The following is a 20,771-nucleotide window of genomic DNA, read 5'->3' as shown; positions in this document are numbered from 1 at the left end:
TAAATTCACGATGCCATCTCATGTCAAACATTTATATATTTATACTTTAAGTTGTAATTAAAAGTCTTCTTGTTTGCATGAAAAAAAGACATGGGAATAGCTTACAAGTTAACTAGGACAACATTTCATATCGAGGGAAAAATGAAAAATCCTAAATATTCCACACTCGGGTTGGATTAGTTCTGCAGTTGAGGAAATATTTAACCTCAGACAGTTTGTGATATTCCAGCGTATCCTGGTCCCTCCCTGATAAATCAGCACCAAAACTTGGCTCACAGTGGCACCAAAATAAACACATCTCAAATGCATATTCCCCGTTGCACCAAGAGAAAACAGCACAAACTGAACAAAATGCAGCGCCATTGTCAGGCCTCTCTCTCACCTGGGACTGCCCACCCCTCGGGTGGGGCATACCACCCGATGCTGTCTGTTTGGACCAGGCCCATTGCTCCATATCTAAGATCCATACCTCATTACTCCTGAATGGAAGTCAAAACAGCACAGGTCAGGACGGAAATAAGCAACATGACTTCAAATTCACAAACTTTGGTGCCATAAAATGCTCAACCCATGTTAAGAATTGAAGTACAAACGGCAGAGAAATAGATTATGCAAAGGTCAAGAAAGGAAGAGCAATACATGGGTAAATCAGAAGAAGCAAAGGAGAAACAAAGTAATATTGGATCAAAGCAATAGTCCGAAGAGGACAACACTACCAACAGGATGGGGCAAAAATAGGGACCACATTAAGAGTAATGCAACAATGTCAGAGCGACACGATCACTGAACGTCAATGGTAGCAGAATGTGCACAATGTATAATGTTTAGATGGCCTGTTGTGCATCTAAATACTGACTGCATAATTTCAAGAGAGTGCATCACTGTATTCAGAGTGTGGGTCAGGGTTGAATTGAGAGCATTAAATCTGATCAAAAATAAGGGTACTGAGAGGCAACACATGCCTTTTAACCTTAACGATGATTTTGCTTACTGCCACATTCTCCAGATGATACGAGGCAGCTGGTCAGAGTTACATTGGTTAAAGCTGTATTCAAATATCCACCCCCTACACAGTTCTCCCAGTAGCTTTTAAAAGCACACCAGAAATCCTGACATCTGTTAAAAGCTTCTCAACTGCTGACATATTGATGATCTAATGTACCATCTGCAGCTGTAGGATGCAGGTTATACTTGTGATTCCACACACAGCAACCTCCTAATGTCAGTGGTGCCACCGAGAGTGAAGCATAGCCCCTCCCACAAAAGAAAGGGGTCAAAAATGAGGTGCGTCACCTCAAGCAGCTCTTGGGAACCTCTGGGAGTCAGCTCAAGAGCAGGTCTGCTCATCTTTATAAACCATGGAACAGTGTGCGTTCAACACACCTGGTAGGTGGATTAAAAATGAGGGAGGGGCATGATCTGAACATTGCAAAATCTCAGCACTGAACAGTTTTTGTCTGATTTACCAGTAAATTCCTTAAGTTATAAATACATACATCTGTCGAGAGCCTAACGACCCTCCAAATACAATCATTTTATCTCCTATTACAGAGGATGAATGGCCAGCCATCGGAGGGGGTCCGTGAGTTGTTACAATACAGTTCCACCTTCAGAGAGAGAAGACGACATTTATTCAAAAGAACACGGAAGCACATTCACAATCCAATCCCATGTTCAGGCATTCCCCAAACCACGGCAAAGGGATATTAAAAGCACTTCTCTCTAGTTGATCTCAACCAGGGCTGCAGCTAGGGTGCTACAATGGTACTCAGTGCATCCAAGCTAGGAAGAGAATCAGTGAGAGTTCCAGATACTATTAAGTGAACGCTGCTGCAAATTATTGGGTAAAGACTAATTTGGGCTCAGGTGCCTCCACAGTTCACTGCCTGGAAACACTTACTGTTCAGCCTCACACATGAAGAACGGCCACTTAATGAGGAACTGGAAGGTGGCTGACATCCCTGGAATAGGACCCAGAGCTGCCCCATCTCAGGAAGCTCTCCGTTGACGGAAGATGCAGCACTTAGTTGGTAAGATATATTGTGCATCTGTTACACTGATCTGCTGCCAGATTAAAAACTAATTTTCCCCTCCTTAGTGAAGAGGAGCTAAGGTCTCCAAGATCAGTCCATGGTCACTAGAAGCAGAAGTTCCTAAAAGAAACCCAAACTGTGACAAAGTGATATCACTCCCTGATAGACAACCCTTCTCTATATGTATGACTTCCTAGGTTCCCCCACTCTATAATTTATTTTCCTGTTGTGCTTAAAATAATCCGGTAACTATAGCAAAAACCTACATCCACTTGTCCAATCATGTGGGATGCACTGTACATGGCAGCACTGAATCTTTTGCCTCCAGGAAGGCTCCCTGGATGCGTTGCTGCGTAACAATTTATTTTTACTTCAGGGAAACACCATGAACTTGTGTTTAACTCTACTCTTCCCTCAGTTTGAGTTTGTGCTTGAACACTTTTATTAAATACATTTTTAAGCACAAACAGGAAAAGGGATTTGCCAAGGAAGCCAAAAGTAGCAGTGCCGTCACGTACAGTGAATCGAACTTGTAATTAAGATAGGCAGGGTGGAGGGTTTTGCCGTAGTTACTTGATTACTAGATTTATCTAAACCAGGAAAACAAGTACATTCTCTTAAGTTGAATGATGTTTGGCACAGTTCTTTCATTAAGTTCTAGCTTTAAGATAATGTCTCAGAAATATAGTAGTACATTAAACAATGATGAATTCTTTACCAGTTTTTGGAGGGTGAGTAGGTATGTATTTCATCAAAAAACCTCTCGGGTTGATGCAGAGGGTAGGGGCTTGGCCTGGTCCAGCCTCCAAACAACACGAGAAGGTCCTTGTACACAACTAACGTGGCTCCAGCCTTTGGAGAGGGATAGGAGCCTAAGAGAAAAGGGCAGGGAAAAATCATGTTTCTGTGTAAAGCATCTGACCAAGCCTACAGAAAAGCTTTTCTAATGTATCGTGTGCTGTGAAATTACAGGTTCAATGCCTGGCCTGTGCTGAGTAATCTGATTTCAGGGCCAGGAGTGGGGGTGCTGCAACTGGCCTGAGCACCCCATAACTTTTGGGAGGAGGAGGCAAGGAAAAAATAAAACAAAAAATCAACCAAGGTTCCTGTTCCTGATCACTATTCAGTGAACCCTGCTGGAAAGTTTACATGTGCAAACATTGAACAAGAACAGGATCAGGCTAGGCTGTGATGCTCTCCATAGTAAAATAACCTGCGCACTCACTGGCTAGGCTGACTTAGGAAGGATAGCCATCTGGGTGAGGTACAAGAGGAGACCTGTGGAACTGGACTCCAGCAAGAATCAGACCCTATGGAATTGGAGGGGAAAGGAGAAAAGGGAAACAAATCAACAATGGGAAGGAAACAATTTCAAAAATAGAAAGAGAAGTTTTTCTGTTGTACATGCGACACTACTTCTGTACTTAGAAGCAAATCTGAGATGGTAACTCAAAATTATTTTTTTTAAAAATTCATTTCCGGGATGCAGATGATGCTGCCAAGGCTGCATTTTGTACCCATCCCTAACTGCCCTGAGAAGGTAGTAATGAGATTGCACTGCTGCAGTCCTTGTGGTGATCCATGATGGTGTTACGTAATTCCAGGATTTTGATCTACCAACGATGAAGGAATGATACACGTTCAAGTCAAAATAGCATGCGACTTGGGGGTGACGGTGTTCCATGATAATGCTGCTTTTGCCCTTCTTGGTGGTCCAGGGTGCGGGGCTGGGAGGTGTTCATTGTATCATAGTAGGTACAACACAGGAGGAGGCCATTCGGCCTATTGTGCCTGTGCTGGCTCTTTGAAAGAGCTATCCTATTAGTCCCATTCCCCTGCCTTATCCCCAAAAAGCGACAAACCAGATGATCCCTGGGTAGACCAATTCAAAATTGGATTGGAAAGCTGTTTACTACCTTGTGCTTTCTAAGCCATGTCACAGTCTTCATTATAAAACACAGATAGACGAAGAAAGATGTGGTGTTACTTCCTTCATACCCACATATGGCATTTGTAAAATAGAGAAAGCATATAACATAGGTAGACAGAACCAGCATGACATGGCCAGAATGTCTCAATCATACTTGTAACATTCACAGGTTACATAGTCCAACCACTCATTGGTTCTTTTTCTAGAAATCAGTCTAGTTAAAGTGTATTGTATCTCTATCACATTACATGATTTTACAACATAAAGAGCATTTATGACAAGGACTTTTCAATATGTACCTTAGAATTTTTTTTTTTTAAATGAGTTACAGAAAAATCCCATCCCCTCCCCAATGCACACAATTAACAGATGTTTTCAGGGCATTGGGAGTTTGGCATCAGGCCTGCACTAGCAGGGAATTCCCACGCTGGGAATAAGTAAAAGGCAGTATGGAAACTTTTATCTGTAAGATGAAATGATTGCCTGTAAAGGAGTCTTTTTTATATTTTTACATACCCACATTAGACACAGAACTTCAAATAAGGTTGACGTTAAAGAACTGAGGAAACTGAGGTTTAACGGCACTTTCATGCACAGAGAATATTCATGGTTCCCAATGATCATGCATGCCCATTTGTTTGGTGCTCTTGTGCTAACCGGATTGCACTATAACACCATTTCTGATTTTTGCTGCAGGAAGGGAGAAGGAAAGGGTCAATGCGATCAAAGACATTTTAGGGTTCTCTCTTTTCAAATCCAAATGAATCGAAGACTGGCACCTTACAGACACAGATAGAATACAAAAGCAACAATTAAAACAATTAGAATCTTCCTAGTAACACTAGAAACTATGATGTCACTTCCTGGCTTGAGTCTGCAGCAAGAGGTCCACATACATCAATGAGAAGCATACAATACATACCAACCCCGGGAGAAACCCATGGAGTAAAGCTACTGAGATCAGATAGATAAACAGCACCCAACAACTGGAAATCAAGATGTACAAATGAAAAACCTCACTGGCTATCGGGAAGGTAACATGTATGAACTCAGATGTTGTGTATGTGTCTACAGAAACACACCTCTAAATTTTACCCTAGAGACGGCAGTAAACCCCACACAGGATATTTAATGTAGCTCACTGTTGTAGCATGGGATTCTTTTAAACAAGCATAGGCAGTCATGGATCTCAATTGCTCTTTAGTGAATAAATCAATGCCCAATGATTGACAGCAGAGTGCCCTCATCTGCATTCTTCCTTGAGACAAGAATCTCCTCTCAGGGTAGAGTTCTTGGTGTGTAGAGGAGCTTTTTCTTGTAGCATTTCTCAAACAGGTACACATGAGAATCCCCTGGAAATTGAAGTGATTTGAAAAATGGCATAAACATAAATAATGCAGAAATTGTAGTGTAGTGGGTATGTGACTAGACTAGCAACGCAGAGGCTTGGATTAATCAAGAATGTGAGTTCAAATCTCACCATTGAATTCAGTTTACGGGGATGGGGCGGGTGAGTGGGACTAGCTGGATTGCTCTTGCATAGAGCCGGCGCGGACTCAATGGGCCGAATGGCCTCCTTCCATGCTGTAACCTTTCTATGATTCTAACCCTCCCGTTAGGCATTCTGCACAAGCTAGACTTTAAAACTCTTAAGCCCTTTTTATAGACGCAACAGGTGCTGCAAATATGATTAGCAAGAGATTCATCCTCTGATTTCAGGTCACATTTATACACCAATTCATTCTCAACAGGTTTTTTTTCTGGGATCGGGTTGGGGATGGGGAAGAAGAAATTGAGGTTACTCTTTTAATGCAGAAAGCTCTGCTTGGGGAAGCAGTAGGATGCAAAAATATAGCTTCAGTTCTTTGTGGATGGAGGAAAACCGCTCTGTCTTGACATAATGGTTTGATTTATTAGGGGACGACAAAAAACCTAGCCTTATTGTTCTCCTACTGGAATCAAAGTTATCAGTTCTGAATGACCCAGGAGAATAAGAGTGCAGGAAAGAAAACAGGTGAAGAGGAACCACAGTGAGTTGCGGATAGACGTTCTGCTCCCCAATGGTCTGTTACCTATAGCCATAAAAAACAGAAGATCGTAGATTCGACTCGCAGTCTATGCAGAGTTAGCTGATCTCAGCTGGGGTGGCAATAATTGACACTACAAATGGCCTCAGTGCTCCGGAGATTGTGGTTGGTGGGGGGGGGGGGGGGGGGGGGGGAAGAATCAGCCAGATTGCTACTCCTGATGGTTATCAAATGACTCCAGCTAGAAAGAGTCGGTGTTTGGATAGCGGATTAAGACAAGATCAAGTTTGGCTGTCGCTTGTACAGACTTCCAACACTCACTGTCTAGGCTGACATACAAAAATAATGGTCACTTTGGCAGCCAGCACTTGTGGAATCATAGTTCAACACAAATCAGTGCTTTCGGTAGAGAAGGGAAAAAAGTTGGAGGGGGGAAAAATGGCCAGACACTGAAAATATCCAAATCCATTTGGGGTGCTCCCATGGCTAGATGGGTAAATGCATTGCCTGGCATAGTACCCATAGAAACTAGAACAGTCACAGATTTGATCCTTGTTCTGTGTTGAGTTAGCTGATCTCAGTCAGGAAGACGGTGGGGATTGAGCTCAAGAGAAGGGATGAAAAAAAAATCAGCCATGGTTTCCACTTCGATCACTATCCAGTAACCTCTTTAAAAAGTGTGCACATCTCAGGTGAAGAGTGACTCGGACCTGGCTGTGATACCTCCATGGCTGAATAACCTGCCAACACTCACTGTCTAGAGTCAAGCCTAAAATACTTTTACTTCGGCAAGATACTAGACAGCTGTTGGCAAGTCAGAACCATAGTCCGGCAACGAGTGAACGTCTTCAGAAAAGGGGAGAAAACTGGAAAAGTATTTAATTCTCATTGATAATGAGGTCCTAGTCCCTAAGACATCGGACTGTGGCCCACAATGATCCTGGGGGTGCATCAAGCAGCTGCATCTCACGAGTCAGAGCAATTTGTTTGTCTTTATCTACCCTGCTGAATCTCCTAAACATTTTAAATATCTCAATTAGATCACCCCTCAACCTTCTAAACTCAAGGGAATACAAGCCAAGTTTATGCAACCTGCCCTCATAATTTAACCCTTTAAGCCCTGCTATAATCCTGGTGAATCTGCGCCTTCCGAGGCTAATATATCTTTCCTGAGGCTCGAAGCCGAGAATTGAATGTGGTACTCCAGATAGGGTCTGACCAAGACTCTGTGCAACTGAAGCATTACCTCCTCACTTTTGAATTCTAATCCCCTTGAGATAAATGGGAGAACCCCCTGCAAAAGCAGCACTTTCCACTCCTTTCTGCGCCAGGTATATAATAGTAAATGCACTCATTTCTTATCACGCTTTCCTGTGCATTTTAGTAATAATGTTGAGCGAGTCCAGTGATCCTCGGACAACCTCCTAAAGAGGTCGGAAAGTCACCTCATCTTTATTTCAAGAATTTCCAGCCAATCTACATTAACATCTGAATTGGCAACTTGCCACCTCAGTCTGTGGGTATCACGTATACCAACAAGCCCAATTTTCCTATAAACAATACTAAATACTGACTAATGAGAAAAATTCTTTATTAAATTGAATACTGCTGAACTTTTTGCACTCAGATTGCTGAACAGGATGAGGTTATAGCAACAAGTATTCTCCACATTATTTATTGACTTTCCTCACAAACTGCCAGACGAAGACTTTTCAGATGTTAAAAAGTGCAATTAACTGACAAAATACATTTGAAAATCCCAAGTTATTTAACCTCCACTTTACCAAATTCCAAATCCATCTAGAGAATATGCAACAGGAAGTCAACATAAAATCAATACAACATAGCGTAACAACCCAATGCAGCATAAAAAGTGCAGTGCATCGTAAAAAAAACACAATGCAGCATAAAACCCAACATGGCATAAAAACCCAATGCAGTGCAAAGCAAAACCCAATGTAGCAGAACACAAAATACAGAGTAAAACCCAATACAACACAGAGCCTAAAACCCAATACAACAGAGCCTAAAACCCCATGCAGCATAAAATTCAACGTAATGCAAAATAAAACTCAACACAACGCAACATAAAATCAAATGCAAGTTGGCATAAAAACTCAGCCTAACAGCTAAACCCCATCACAACTTGGTATTAAAAACTCAGTACAATTCAGCAAAACACCCAAAGAGGGTAAAACCCAACACGGCACAACACTCAACCCAATAGTACGCAGCATAAAACCAAATGCTACGTTCAGAAAATCCAACACAAATTGGCATTAAAGCTCAACCCAACAAAGCATGATACTCAACACCACAAAAACCTAATGCAACGTAAAACCAAACACAACACGACATAAAAACTCAACCTATCACAATGTAGAACAACGCAAAGCAGCGTAAAACCCAGTGCAACATAGCATAAAACACAACACAAAATCCAATGCAAAGCAGAATCCTTACAATGTAGCGCAAAATCCAACACAGCACATTGTAAAATCCAATGCAGAATAAAATATAAGAATGCAGAATAGAAACAACTTAATGCAGTGAAAAACCCAAAGCAACACAGCATAAAAACGCAAGAAATTATTAAAGGGTGTTTGGGCTCCTTCCTTCCAAGAGACTACACACAATTTTCATTTTGTGAACTCTTCAACTTAAGTTCAGCTGCAGGTAAAACTTTCAAAAGAAAACTCAAATTCCTCTCATGCCCAAAATAGAGAACTCCAGGATACCAATGCAATGTTACAATCTACATTACTCAAACTCTGACCAGCTACATTCCAGATGAAATCCCCATGGGTCCCAAGAGAACTGGAATCATTGGGCTCCCTGCAGTATTTGACCATCTAGGCCTATACTTACTCTTAGAACCATCAATTCCATCCTTAACCAGATATTCAGCCAGCTCCTTTTTAGTATTTAGCGTTTGCTGTTTTTGATCAGAGTCTGTTCCACATTACATACTGCTCTGCAGTGGGGAAAAAGTCGATCTAATCTCTAGTTTCACTTCAGAATTTTGTATTTCTGTCCTCTCGTTCTGTAATCACAATTTAAATTAAATTAACCTGATTACACGCTTTTCAGCATTTTAAAATGACTTGTTCTCATTGAAGAAAGAGAGGTTTCAGGAGAAATGTAACAAGGTCAATACTGTAACTTTTGAGTCCTGGATTCATCCTTCCTGTCATCTCTCAGCAATATCAAGTGCATCAGTTTCCTTTTGAAGGCAGGCTGCCTAAAGATGCACAAATGTGGCATCAACGAGTCACACTGGGTTAAAATAATCAGTTTAAACCTACAATCAAATGGCTTTAGGATTAATTCTAGGACTGAATTTTCTCTTGGACAACAGTTGACTTTCAGTGAATGTTTAATAACCCCACCCAAATCTTTGTTTATCGACAGTAAATTCCATCTACCATTCTCCAACCCATCTACCTAAAAAAGACACTCATCATTAGTTACGGAGTTCAGCAAATACTGACCCATATAAACAAGGAAGGTCCCAGGTTCAATTCCTGCTCTGTGCTGAGTTAGCTAACTTTGTGTCAGCTTGGCTCAGTAGTAGCACTCGCACCTATAAGGTTCTGGGACTCGAGCCCCACTAAAGGACCCATGCACACAATCTAGGCTGACACTTAAGTGCAGCACTAAGAGATTGGATTGTCAAAGGTGTCTCTTTTGGATGTGATGTGAAACTGAGGCTCCACCTACCTTTTCAGGTGAACGTAACAGAACATTTTCGAAGAGGAGCAGGGAGTTGTCCTGGCCAACATTCCTCCCTCAACCAACAGCACCAAAACAGATTTAACTGGTTATTTGCCTCATTGCTATTTGTGGGACCTTGTGTGAAATTGGTTGCTGTATTTGCCTACAAAACAACAGTGACCATACTTCAAAAATAATTCAATGGTTGCAAAGTACTTTGGGTTGTCCTGAGGACATGATAGGCACTATCCAAATGCAAGTTCTTTCTTCCTCCTTTCTTTCAGCTGGGTCAACAGGGGGGCTACAAGTGGCCCACTGCACCTGGGTTAGGGAGAGGAAAATTGGCCATTGTACCCAATCCTGATCACTCTCCAGCGACCCCTGCTAGAAGGATGTGTGTGTGTGTGGACATTGGGCAAGGACAGGATTGAGCGTGGCTGTGCTATCCCACACAGTTGAATATCTTGCCAACAATCATCATCAAGGCTCACGCATGAAGAATGGCCACATGCATGAGGAACCATAAGCAAGAATCATTGCCGGGGGTAGAGGAGGGAAGAAAACCGACAAGAATTTTTTGAAAATCAGTTGCAAAGCATTATGATTAATATCCTTCTGTATTGTTCAATCCATTATGGTTGATTTTGCAAATGTTTTTAAACAGTGAATACACCCAGCATTACCAGGAGAACTTGCTTCAAAGGGTTTCAAAAATATATCACTGTCTAAAGTTATAAAAAATCCTCATTCATGCATAAAATTTCTTGACAGATATAGGATTCAACCCCACCCCACAACAAGAGTCAGTTCAATTCTGTTCTAACTGTCCCCGATGTAATTGAAATAAAGCCCACTCCTTTTACACATTTGGGAAATACCCAGTAGGTTCGGCTGTGCTTCTGAAATTCAGGAAGCAGTTGGAAATCTTCACAAGGATGAGATGCAGTTCTTTCTTGAATTCATCATCTCAGGTTAAGATATCCTCTAAGCTTTAAAGTGGTTTGAGTCCCAATGAAGAAAAGTTATTTGTTGCAGCGATGTTGTGGAGTTCTGGTTTTACGAATTTTATTCTTTACTCTCCTGAACATGTCAACTCTTGTTGCAGAAAGAGTTCCATGAGCTCCAGCAGCCCTTTGGGACTTCACCTAAGTGGCCAGTCTTCATGTTTGAGCTCAGTTGGCATACTGTTCAACTGTGGAAAGCATCATGGCTGACTCCAATCTGTCCTCACTTGGGCCACCCACTTGCAATTTCCAGGAGTTGTTAGATAGTGATTAGCATCGGGAACTCTGGCTAATTTTCACCGCCCTAGCCCAAGGGGTGCTGAGACAAACAGTTGCACTCAAACTGCAAGCTGTGCTGGCTGAGATCAGCTGCAATTGAACAGTCTTGTCTGTGTGGCTTAGTAGGATCTAGTTTATTGCATTCCCCACTAGGCCATTGAGGACAGCTGCTGTAACACTTTTGGTACACAGTGGAAGCTACTCCTCTTCGCTTGCAGCACCATTAACAAACAGCTTTTGTTTGTGTAGCTATTCACTATTTATTACTGATTGACACAGCCCAGTGGGTTATTAACACTGAATTACAACTATTCATGACCAACAATCTATCAAGAAATGTATCTAATCCTGCTTTTATCTGACACCTCTAGGCAGGCAGACGGATTCAGTTATTTTGATCAATGTTACATTTCATTTAGTTTGACACTCTTCACCTCCTCTTTGTTCTAGGACATACCTGATGCCAGAGGTCGGATCCATTCTTTGCTGTTGAGGTCAAGCCGCCAGAGGTCATTGAATGCTGCATTACAACTGCTTTGAGTGCAACCCCCAAAGACGTACATGGACTGATTGGCATCATAGTAACAAGCACCTGGAATTAAAGACATGAACGATGGGAGGCCTTGTTTCAGTGAGTGGGGGGAATATAACGCCAACAGCTACACTGCACTAAATCTAAACTGCAACAGTGCCCTTACTTAACACTCTACACTGTACCCTATCAAATATACTGTATCCTCAAAGTAGTAAATCCCATTAAACATGACTCCAAAATTACAAGGCGAAAATTGTAGTGTGGGCACACAAGGAATAAGAGATGGAAATATGTTTACTGTTAATGATGCTGCTACTATATCCAAGCTTACAATTAAATGAGATATGAAAAAAATCTTATGTCTGCACACACTGTCAACTTTTGCCGTTATAAATTCCTATGTTCACAAATATAATGGAAACTGCCAATGGAAACTTGTCATGCGGTAATTACATCCTCCTGTCAGTGGAGGCACTGCAGTGCCACCACTTGTGGAACGGTGTACATACAGCATGACAAGTTTATATAGGCAGTTTCCATTAAAATGTGGACATAAATTCCAATTAGGACAGAATGTATGATTTTGAAATAGGAATAATTACATCCGCAAACCCTGGTCCAATTATCTCTGCCCTCTAACCTTGCTTCACTTAAAGACTACAATTGGTCTTGACTCCCCATATGCAACTTCACATATTTTATATATTAAAAACAGTACATATGGCACATTCAGAAATCACACTTTGTTAGATGCAAAGCCACCTTAAAATGCTTAAAGCTTCTAAGCTGCAGCCTGAAACTGACAACTCCATTCCAATCTGCAAAGTTCCCTGACCACACAATTAACTTGGATTGATCTAACCTCGTATTTACTTAACAATAATTACTTTGTGCCCTTTACACACCTGTCCTTGTTAAAAAAAAGTGCATAATCATCTTAGTGATCTGTAAAATAATTCACTAAAACTTCAGCAAATTAGTATGTTCATATACAATTTTCACAAATAAAGATTGCAGACAAATTCTGCCTCCTGTCATTTTATCTCAGGAAACCATGACACAAGTACCTATCACTAAAGTGTGAAAAAAACACAAGGAATTAAATATAGGCGTGTAACCTGGACCAATTGGCATACGCTCCAGAATCCTCAAGAAAATAAGACAAAAATAGGTAAAACTGGTTAATATTTTTAGAAGTTCCTTTTTTTTTTATTAGGAGTTTCCTTATTTTTTTATTAGGAGCTGTCCCTGAATATTGGATGAAACAAGTGTTACTCTGATTCTCAAAAAAGGAGTGTGACATATAAACACAAACTAACCAGCCTAACATCAGTCGGGGGAAAAATGCTTGAGAGCAGTTTGCGTGATGCTATTGACGTCCATCCAAAGACTGCAGTGGCTGTAAGAAACAGTCAACATAAATTTAAAAGCAGCAAAGCAATGTCGCAAATCTACTGGAATTCTTTTTTGAGGAGGGAATTAAGATGGTCAATGAGGTGACTGTACTGGATGTGATCTACTTGGATTTTCAGGTAATATTTGATAATATCCCATGTATAAGGATCATTTAAAAAAAAGTCGAGGCTTGTCACTTGAGAACTGGCTCAGCAATAGGAAGTGATGATGAATAGAAAAGGTTCAGACTAGCTGGCCAGTAACTAATGGAGATCCATAAGGATCTATTTTGGTCCCTTCCTCTTCACGCTATTCACAAACAATAGAAGAGAGTATTGCTGATAAATAAAAGTTGATGATGACATAGAGCTAGGTGATCAGTACGAGAGAAATTAATAGCATTAATAGCATCTTGGCATGAAAGTACTAACAAACCTGGCCCTGTTTCGGACAAATGTTGATCAAGCAACCACAACCTCCAGATCTAAGGTTTATCTATTAGAACTACGAGTTGGAATACTAACTGGTTCCAGATCAGAAAAAGATCTGAAAATGTTTTCCTACTTGGAGAGCAGGACAACAACTGAAGACAAGAGAACACAATTTAAGGTCAGGCTGAAGCTGTGGGGCTCTCAAGGCCACAAGTCCCTGTGATTTCCCCTACTTGGTATATAACCTATCTTACTATATACATAGGGAAAATAATGAAATGGTTCTAGACCCCCTACTGAACAGCTCCCACTAATACTCAGATGAGACAAAAGAACAGTAATCTGGATTTAGACAGACTAAACTCAAATACTTTTTACAATGTACAAGTTGGAATGGAGTTAGAAGCTTTCTGTCAACTGTACAAGGCTTCAATTTCCCCACTAAAGAAACCTGTTGAGGCAAATAAAAAAAATTGGTTTGGAGCCTGCATTCCTGGTGCTGCAAATCAAAAAAAATTAAAAATCCTCCTGTGTAAGGATACTCAAAATCTCATGCAGCCTCAAACATTTCTCATCAACAGCTGTGTCTTCCCTCTCCTGAAGGTGCCAACTCTTGCTGGGATACAGTTCCAATAACATGTCTCACCCAACATTGACTATTTTTCAGCTTCGAGATCACATGATGGGTATTGATAGGAAATTTGTCTATGACAGCCATCACAGTCAAGCCCCATCCTGTCCTTAGCTAACATCCACCTTTCAGCAGAAGTCACTGGATAGAGATCAGGAATGCCAATCCTGGCTGTTTTTCTCTTCTCTAGCCTAGGTCAATTGAGGCTAATTGTATGTAACACCCCAAATTACAGTTTGATCGAGATCAGCTAACTCAGCACAGACTGGGGATGGAACCTAGGATTTAAGAATTTAGAGCAAAGAAGGAAGCCATTCAGCCCACCATTCCTGTGCTGGCACTAACTCTTCAACTGGGGCTATCTATTCAAATCTCATGTCCCTGCTCTTTCTCCTTCATCTATGATAATCCTGCCTATGCTCCCTTTTTAACAATTCACCAACCAGCGTAAACAATTTTTCACTGTTTACCCTCCTGGTACGTGTTATAGATGTGGATGACAGGAGAGGGCAGGATTGGCAGCGATGTTCTGCACAGCTGAACAGCCTGCTCACTCTCACTCGCTGTGTTCAAAAATCAGTAACAGCCATTACAGGAGAGGTGCTGGGGGCCTAACATCACCTGCAATCCATACTCCAGAATCAGCACCCATGGAACACATACCCCAGCAAAAGTCAGCACTTTGGGGACAGAAGGGAAGAAAGTGGAAGGAGAAGAAAGTGTGCAGCACTCAAGTACTCACCGAAATCAATGTTTCACCTTCTTCTTGGTAGATCCCCAAAAAACAATAAAAATAGATTCTGACAGTGACAAGCCACATAAATTAGCACAGTCCCTGTGGCTTTAGCACAGTAAACTGCAGTTATAATTCATGCAGAGCAGCAATACCAGTACAGTAGCTGCTTTAATAAATACCCTCCATCCAGCCCGAAGCAATGCCGTCAGGAAACTCTACTTACTGTGTGAGAAGCGCTGGGTAATCGGAGTCCCAGGATATGGATAGGTCCGGCTCTCCCACTGAATATATCCTCCCTGAACAGCTTTTATAAAACCATAGTAACACTGGTGAGCCACGCCTGGGAGTCAAAGAGACACAGAAGCTTAGTGGCATTTTTAAAAAGGGAATGAAATCCCTCTATTTGCCCCCCTTCTTCCTGTACCGATTTCACAGAGTCAGTTATCTCCTGCAGACAACTCACTCATTCAAACCTCTGACAATGGTACTTTTACCCAGCTGAGAGGATGCACGTTGCACTGACATGGCAATTTTATTTTTGATCCCTCGGTGATACAATTGAAATCGGGAATTCAGTGGAGTCATGAAACCCATAGGGCATTAAAAGTTGCAGCAGCAATTACAGGGTAGGCTATTGAACTGAACAGTATAAATGGGTTCAGGTGAGGTCCTTCCACTCACTACTGCTCCAGTGCATTAAGCCACCATACACCCTTCTCTGCAAGAGATCAATGAAAGGGTACAAAATTAAGAGCCTACTGTTAATGTTTCTTCAGTATAGGGAGGCCACATAGACTTTCTGCACCAGTTTAACACTAAGGTGAATGCAGTGCCAATACTGAAGGATACTACGAATCTTGGCTCCAGTGAAGGAAGGTAAATTCTGTGGGTCAGTTGAAGAGGGTGCACAAACACCCACAGCCTTACGTTCTTTACCTCATTGAAATTTTCAAGATTGTGAAGGGATTTGATATAGTTAATTCAGGTAAACTATTCATTGTGATGAAGGTTCAAATATCAGGGACACAAGTTAAAAATCAGGAAGTTATGAATAGGAAGGGAAGACAGGTGGAAAGTTGTCAAAGAGAAATATAGTTGTACAATGTTATCAGAGAAGGATATAACTAGGACAGTATAAACGGGTTCAAGACGCAATCAGATGCATTTCAGGAGACAGAATGGTAGGAGTGATCTATCAAAAAGGGAACAATTTATTGGGCCTAACGGCCATTTCCTATTCATAGAAGTTCTGTGTTCTTACAGTCAACTTATGATCAATTTTTTTCTTGCTGTAGTACTCATATTATATCCTGCACTAAAATAACTTTTTGGTCAAAATTTCAGATCTCTATCCTACACCAAACATTTCACCCTGAACCACGTTCCGTACCTTTAATGAGTCGATACCACTGTTTACAAACAAGAGCAGCTGTTTTGTGCTCCTGGTAGGGAGACAAGAAAGACAAGATGTATTCCAGCACCTCCTCAGGCAGCTCTAACATCGAGCGATTATGCTTCATTTCCTCAACTTCCAATTCAACATGAGGCTCCTCGTCCTGCTCCATGGGCCCATCCAATACTTCTTCTGTGTCCATGGCAATAAAACTGTCATCCTCGCTGTCTGACGAGCTGGCCATCGCATGCCACTCTATATTACAAATGAGAGAAAGATTTGTTCAAAGGAAGGATGTAAGTATGCCAATTCTCAGACATGGTATGCATCATAATTGAAAGGATTAAAAAAATGAACTCTTAACATTCACGTTAATAATATTAACTAGATGTTGGCAGTACTAGAACTGCTGGGGGTTCTGTTGTCAGACTCCCCTTTCTCCTCCCTCTTCACACAGCCTTGGACTTCACCTGTCATCCCAAAATATATACATCACATTGGAACCATAACCTGTCCAAAATGTAGGAGTCTATAACTGCACATTTGCAGGAGACATCACTGTAAGGTTCTATACCTGATGTTTCTTGGATTAGACCAGCAAAAAATTCCCCTTACAAATCTGGTGGGACTTTGAAGTTTCTTTTGTGGGTATATTATCAGCACCCCACGATTTGATAGCATCCATAATGTACTGTACACACTTTTAATAGATTGTCCTTGGAGCTCACACGATTTTCCCACTGGCTGGAATCGGGTACAACAGCAATCACTGCCAGACAGGAGGATTTTCCTTCGAGAAAGTGGAAAAATAAAAGGAGTAAAAGAACAAAGACTAGAAGGCAAGTCAAAGTGTTTAAGGACTTTGTCCATCCAGATGTATCAATCAAATTGAGGATCCCCAGATTATCTGATCTGTCCCATCCTGCCTTCAGCCATTTGAGGAACACCAACTGGTTGGGAAATTTTGGAAGGGGTCCTGTATTTAGTTTTTTTGGACACTTTTGTTATCCAGAACTCAATCAGTTCAATCAACTCAATAAGACACAGATCTCACCAGTGTTTTCACAAGATACTTAATGTATTGACATCAATAGGGTAGAGTAAAAATTGAACTTAAAACAAGAACATAAGAAATAGGAGCAGGAGCAGGCCACATGGCCCCTCGAGCCTGCTCCGCCATTCATTATCATGGCTGATCATCTTATTCAATTCCACTATCCCGGCCTATGCCCATATCCCTTGATTCCCTTAGTGTCCATAACACTGTAAAGTTGTGATAAGCTTCTTGTGTGATGCTCTTAACTCCATCTTAAATCGCTTTCACCACCAACACCAACGGCAGTGACAGATCTGTACTCACCAGTACCTCACTCCAGTGTCATTTAGCTCAAAATACTCTCTCCACACACAGCTCAGGTTTAGAAGGACAAAACCTATTACACTGCTGGATGTTTTTCACATTTCAACACTGCAAACGCAAAATGATTAAAGTTTGCCTACATAACAAGCATTGCATTTTGAAGCAATTCACTGCGTGAAGCACTTTAGGATGTTTCAATAATATGATACGGTGCTGTATAAATACATTTTTTTCAATACATCTAAGATGCAGCATGTAAAAGGTGATCAATGTGCATCCAACAAAAAAGAAAAAGGAGGAATAATAGAAAGAGTGAATGAAGAAAAAAAATGAAAGGGAATCTCAAAATATGTAAAGGAAAATGTTAGTCAGCTAGATGGAGATCCATGAAGAAAACTGCATTTCATATGACTAGCTACTAAAAACTAAAATCAGAGCCAACAGTTTCCAATGCACACTGGTCATGCACGAGTCACTTTCACCGATGTTAGTCATGTAAAAGTACCTTTGGGATAGTCTTCCTTCACTTACATTAGGAGTAACAGGTTTGGCTGGGATGCCCGAGTAACCTATTGACAAAAATCACTGACAAAGTTCACACGTGAAAAATGGCCCTTTGGAAGAGCAAACAGCAGCTGTAAAACCTCAATCCAACAAGAGCCAGCGAATTCAAGAGAGGAGGAGAGAAAATGTAAGAAGGGAGAAAGACCATTGACTTCAGAAACAGGAGGTGAATCCCAAAAGTGTTTACCATGTTCACCAGCTGAAAAGGATTCAGTGGAAAGTTGTCAGGTCTACGTTCAAGAATCGGCAACACTTCCCAAGCTTAGTCACTACTGGTACAAATTTAGCAAGGCCAAAAGGCTGTGTGTGAAATATCTCAATTCCTATAACCCACTACTTAAAGGCATATTTGTTATCTTGTTTAAGAATGAAATGATGCCAAAAGTAAACTATATAAAAACCAGATGGATTTCTAACCATTTTTAAAAGAACAGAATCTCCCCACTGCTCTGTAATCACTGAGACAGTATTGGGAGTTTTGTTCTGTTCCAGAACTGAACTACCTGCCCAGTCTCAGCAAAACACTGTGCTCCCAGGGATATGGGAAATAAAGCACATATTTTATTTTGTGTTACGCTGTTAGTTGTTTCTGAATTTTAAAAGGTCACAAAAAATAACCTGGACTTGATTTTCTTAATTTCAGTTACATAAAGCAGAGAAGTAAAACCCACACTGCCCGTTAGATCTATTCCTTCCACGGGCCATATTATTAAGCAAAACTCCAGAAATGTCATTTAACATCCCCATTGTTCAACCCCAGCCTGCTCCATGGATGACATTCACCCACCTAGAAGCAGAGAGACCATTCCATGATTATCTGATTACACTCTATACTATCTCAATGACCCCAGCTCCTTGCTGAGAGTTTTGATTAACTCAGTGTCAACTGCCTTTGTCATCAATAAACTTTGTTCCTGTTCCATCAGTTACCGAGATTCTTCGGTGTAAGGCCTGTTTCCCTTCAAATAAGCAGAACAGCTAAAAAGCATTGCCTACTGCAACTTATATAGTGTACTAACTTTTCAACAGCTTTATATAGGCTGTGTTTGGAGACTGAAGAGTCTGTATATGAATAGCAGCAAATACCCTTTGGAACATATGAACAGGAGTAGGCCAGTCAGCCCCTCAAGCTTGTTCCACCATTCAATTAGATTATGGCTGATCTGTACCTCAACTACATTTACCCGCTTTTGTTCCAAATCCCTTGATACTCTTACCTAGTAAAAATCTATCGATCTCAGCTTTGAAATCAATTGACACAGCATCCAGAGCCTTTTGCGGGGTTAGAATTCCAGATTTCCACTACCATTTGTATGAAAAAGTGCTTTCTGATTTTACTCCTAAACGGCCTAGCTCTAATCTTGTTCTGGATTCCTCCACCAGAGCAAATAGTTTCTCTGTATCTACTCTATCGAATCCCTTAATCATTTTAAATACGTCAATGAGATCACCCCTCAACTTTCTAAACTCAAGGGAATAGAAGCTAAATTTATATGCAACATGTCCTTGTAATTTAAGCCCTTGTATAATTCTGGTGAATCTGTGCTGTACCCTTTCCAAGGCCAATATATCTTTCCTGAGGTTCGGTGCCCAAAATTGAATGCAGTACTCCAGATGGGGCCTGACCAGGACTCTGTACAACTGAAGCATCGCTTCCTCACTTTTGAATTCCAATCCCTTGAAATAAAGGCCAACATTCCATTAGTCTTTTCAATTACTTTTTGTACCTGTGCACTAGCTTTTCGTGATGGGGCTAGCCAAATAGTTTATATGTTTTTTTTTTATTTGTTCATGGGATGTGGGTGTCGCTGGCGAGGCCAGCATTTATTGCCCATCCCTAATTGCCCTCGAGAAGGTGGTGGTGAGCCACCTTCTTGAACCGCTGCAGTCCATGTGGTGAAAGTTCTCCCACAGTGCTGTTAGGAAGGGAGTTCCAGGATTTTGACCCAGCGACGATGAAGGAACGGCAATATATTTCCAAGTCGGGATGGTATGTGACTTGGAGGGGAACGTGCAGGTGGTGTTGTTCCCATGTGCCTGCTGCCCTTGTCCTTCTAGGTGGTAGAGGTCGCGGGTTTGGGAGGTGCTGTCGAAGAAGCCAGTGTGCGGCCGGTGAAGGGAGTGAATGTTTAGGGTGGTGGATGGGGTGCCAATCAAGCGGGCTGCTTTGGTATAATACAACATACTATAAAGTGGCAAGTGACAGGATGTACACTGCACAGTACAAACTGTTTCCTGTGCAATACTCAATTCATCACATTAAGCTATTTCCAACACCAGGGAGACACCTTTAACAATCAGAACATCACCCTAGTGTTATTCAGCTCAAAATGTACTTTCCAAGTAGAACCCACATTTAGAAAGCCTAAATCTATAATTGTTCAGCTAGGTGTTGTTTTTCACAGTTCAAATGGACAGAATTTGAAAATTTCACACGCCCACTATTATGTTTTACTGAATATTACTACAATATTACTGAAATCCAATGAACACTGCAATGCACAGTCCCTTCAATAATTATACAGTTCAAAGCATAGCCATACTATACAGACGTAACTCCGATAACCACACATTAACAGCGATGATAATCAAACACTCCAAAGACACACTGTACAGATACTGAGCTGGTTGGTTCAAAACAAGATCGTTGATCTACATTCCCAGTCAGCCAAGCATCTTTTCTAATAACAGAACTGAAATAGGCAACCATGTTTGGTTGAAACAATTGAATTTTCCAAC

The 20,771-nt window shown here is 41.2% G+C and overlaps 1 protein-coding gene across 2 annotated transcripts in view; it reads right to left on the bottom strand.

The window, feature by feature from the left end:
- fbxo42 (F-box protein 42) overlaps nucleotides 1-20,771 on the bottom strand; it is a 36,834-nt gene that overhangs the window by 14,588 nt on the left and 1,475 nt on the right. Inside the window, exons 2-7 of one of the 2 annotated variants that reach the window (XM_067970523.1) lie at nucleotides 16,106-16,363; nucleotides 14,939-15,055; nucleotides 11,445-11,579; nucleotides 2,752-2,905; nucleotides 1,497-1,607; nucleotides 383-479 (exon numbers count right to left, since the gene is read on the bottom strand). In XM_067970523.1, coding sequence (XP_067826624.1) covers nucleotides 383-479; nucleotides 1,497-1,607; nucleotides 2,752-2,905; nucleotides 11,445-11,579; nucleotides 14,939-15,055; nucleotides 16,106-16,352 — 861 coding nt within the window. In that variant the 5' untranslated portion in view covers nucleotides 16,353-16,363. The remainder of the gene's footprint in view (nucleotides 1-382; nucleotides 480-1,496; nucleotides 1,608-2,751; nucleotides 2,906-11,444; nucleotides 11,580-14,938; nucleotides 15,056-16,105; nucleotides 16,364-20,771) is intronic. The other variant, XM_067970524.1, reaches the window with a different exon arrangement.

The sequence above is a fragment of the Heptranchias perlo genome, chromosome 32, assembly GCF_035084215.1.
Source record: "Heptranchias perlo isolate sHepPer1 chromosome 32, sHepPer1.hap1, whole genome shotgun sequence".
Taxonomy (NCBI): Eukaryota; Metazoa; Chordata; class Chondrichthyes; order Hexanchiformes; family Hexanchidae; genus Heptranchias; species Heptranchias perlo.
This window is presented reverse-complemented; position numbering and strand designations above follow the sequence as displayed.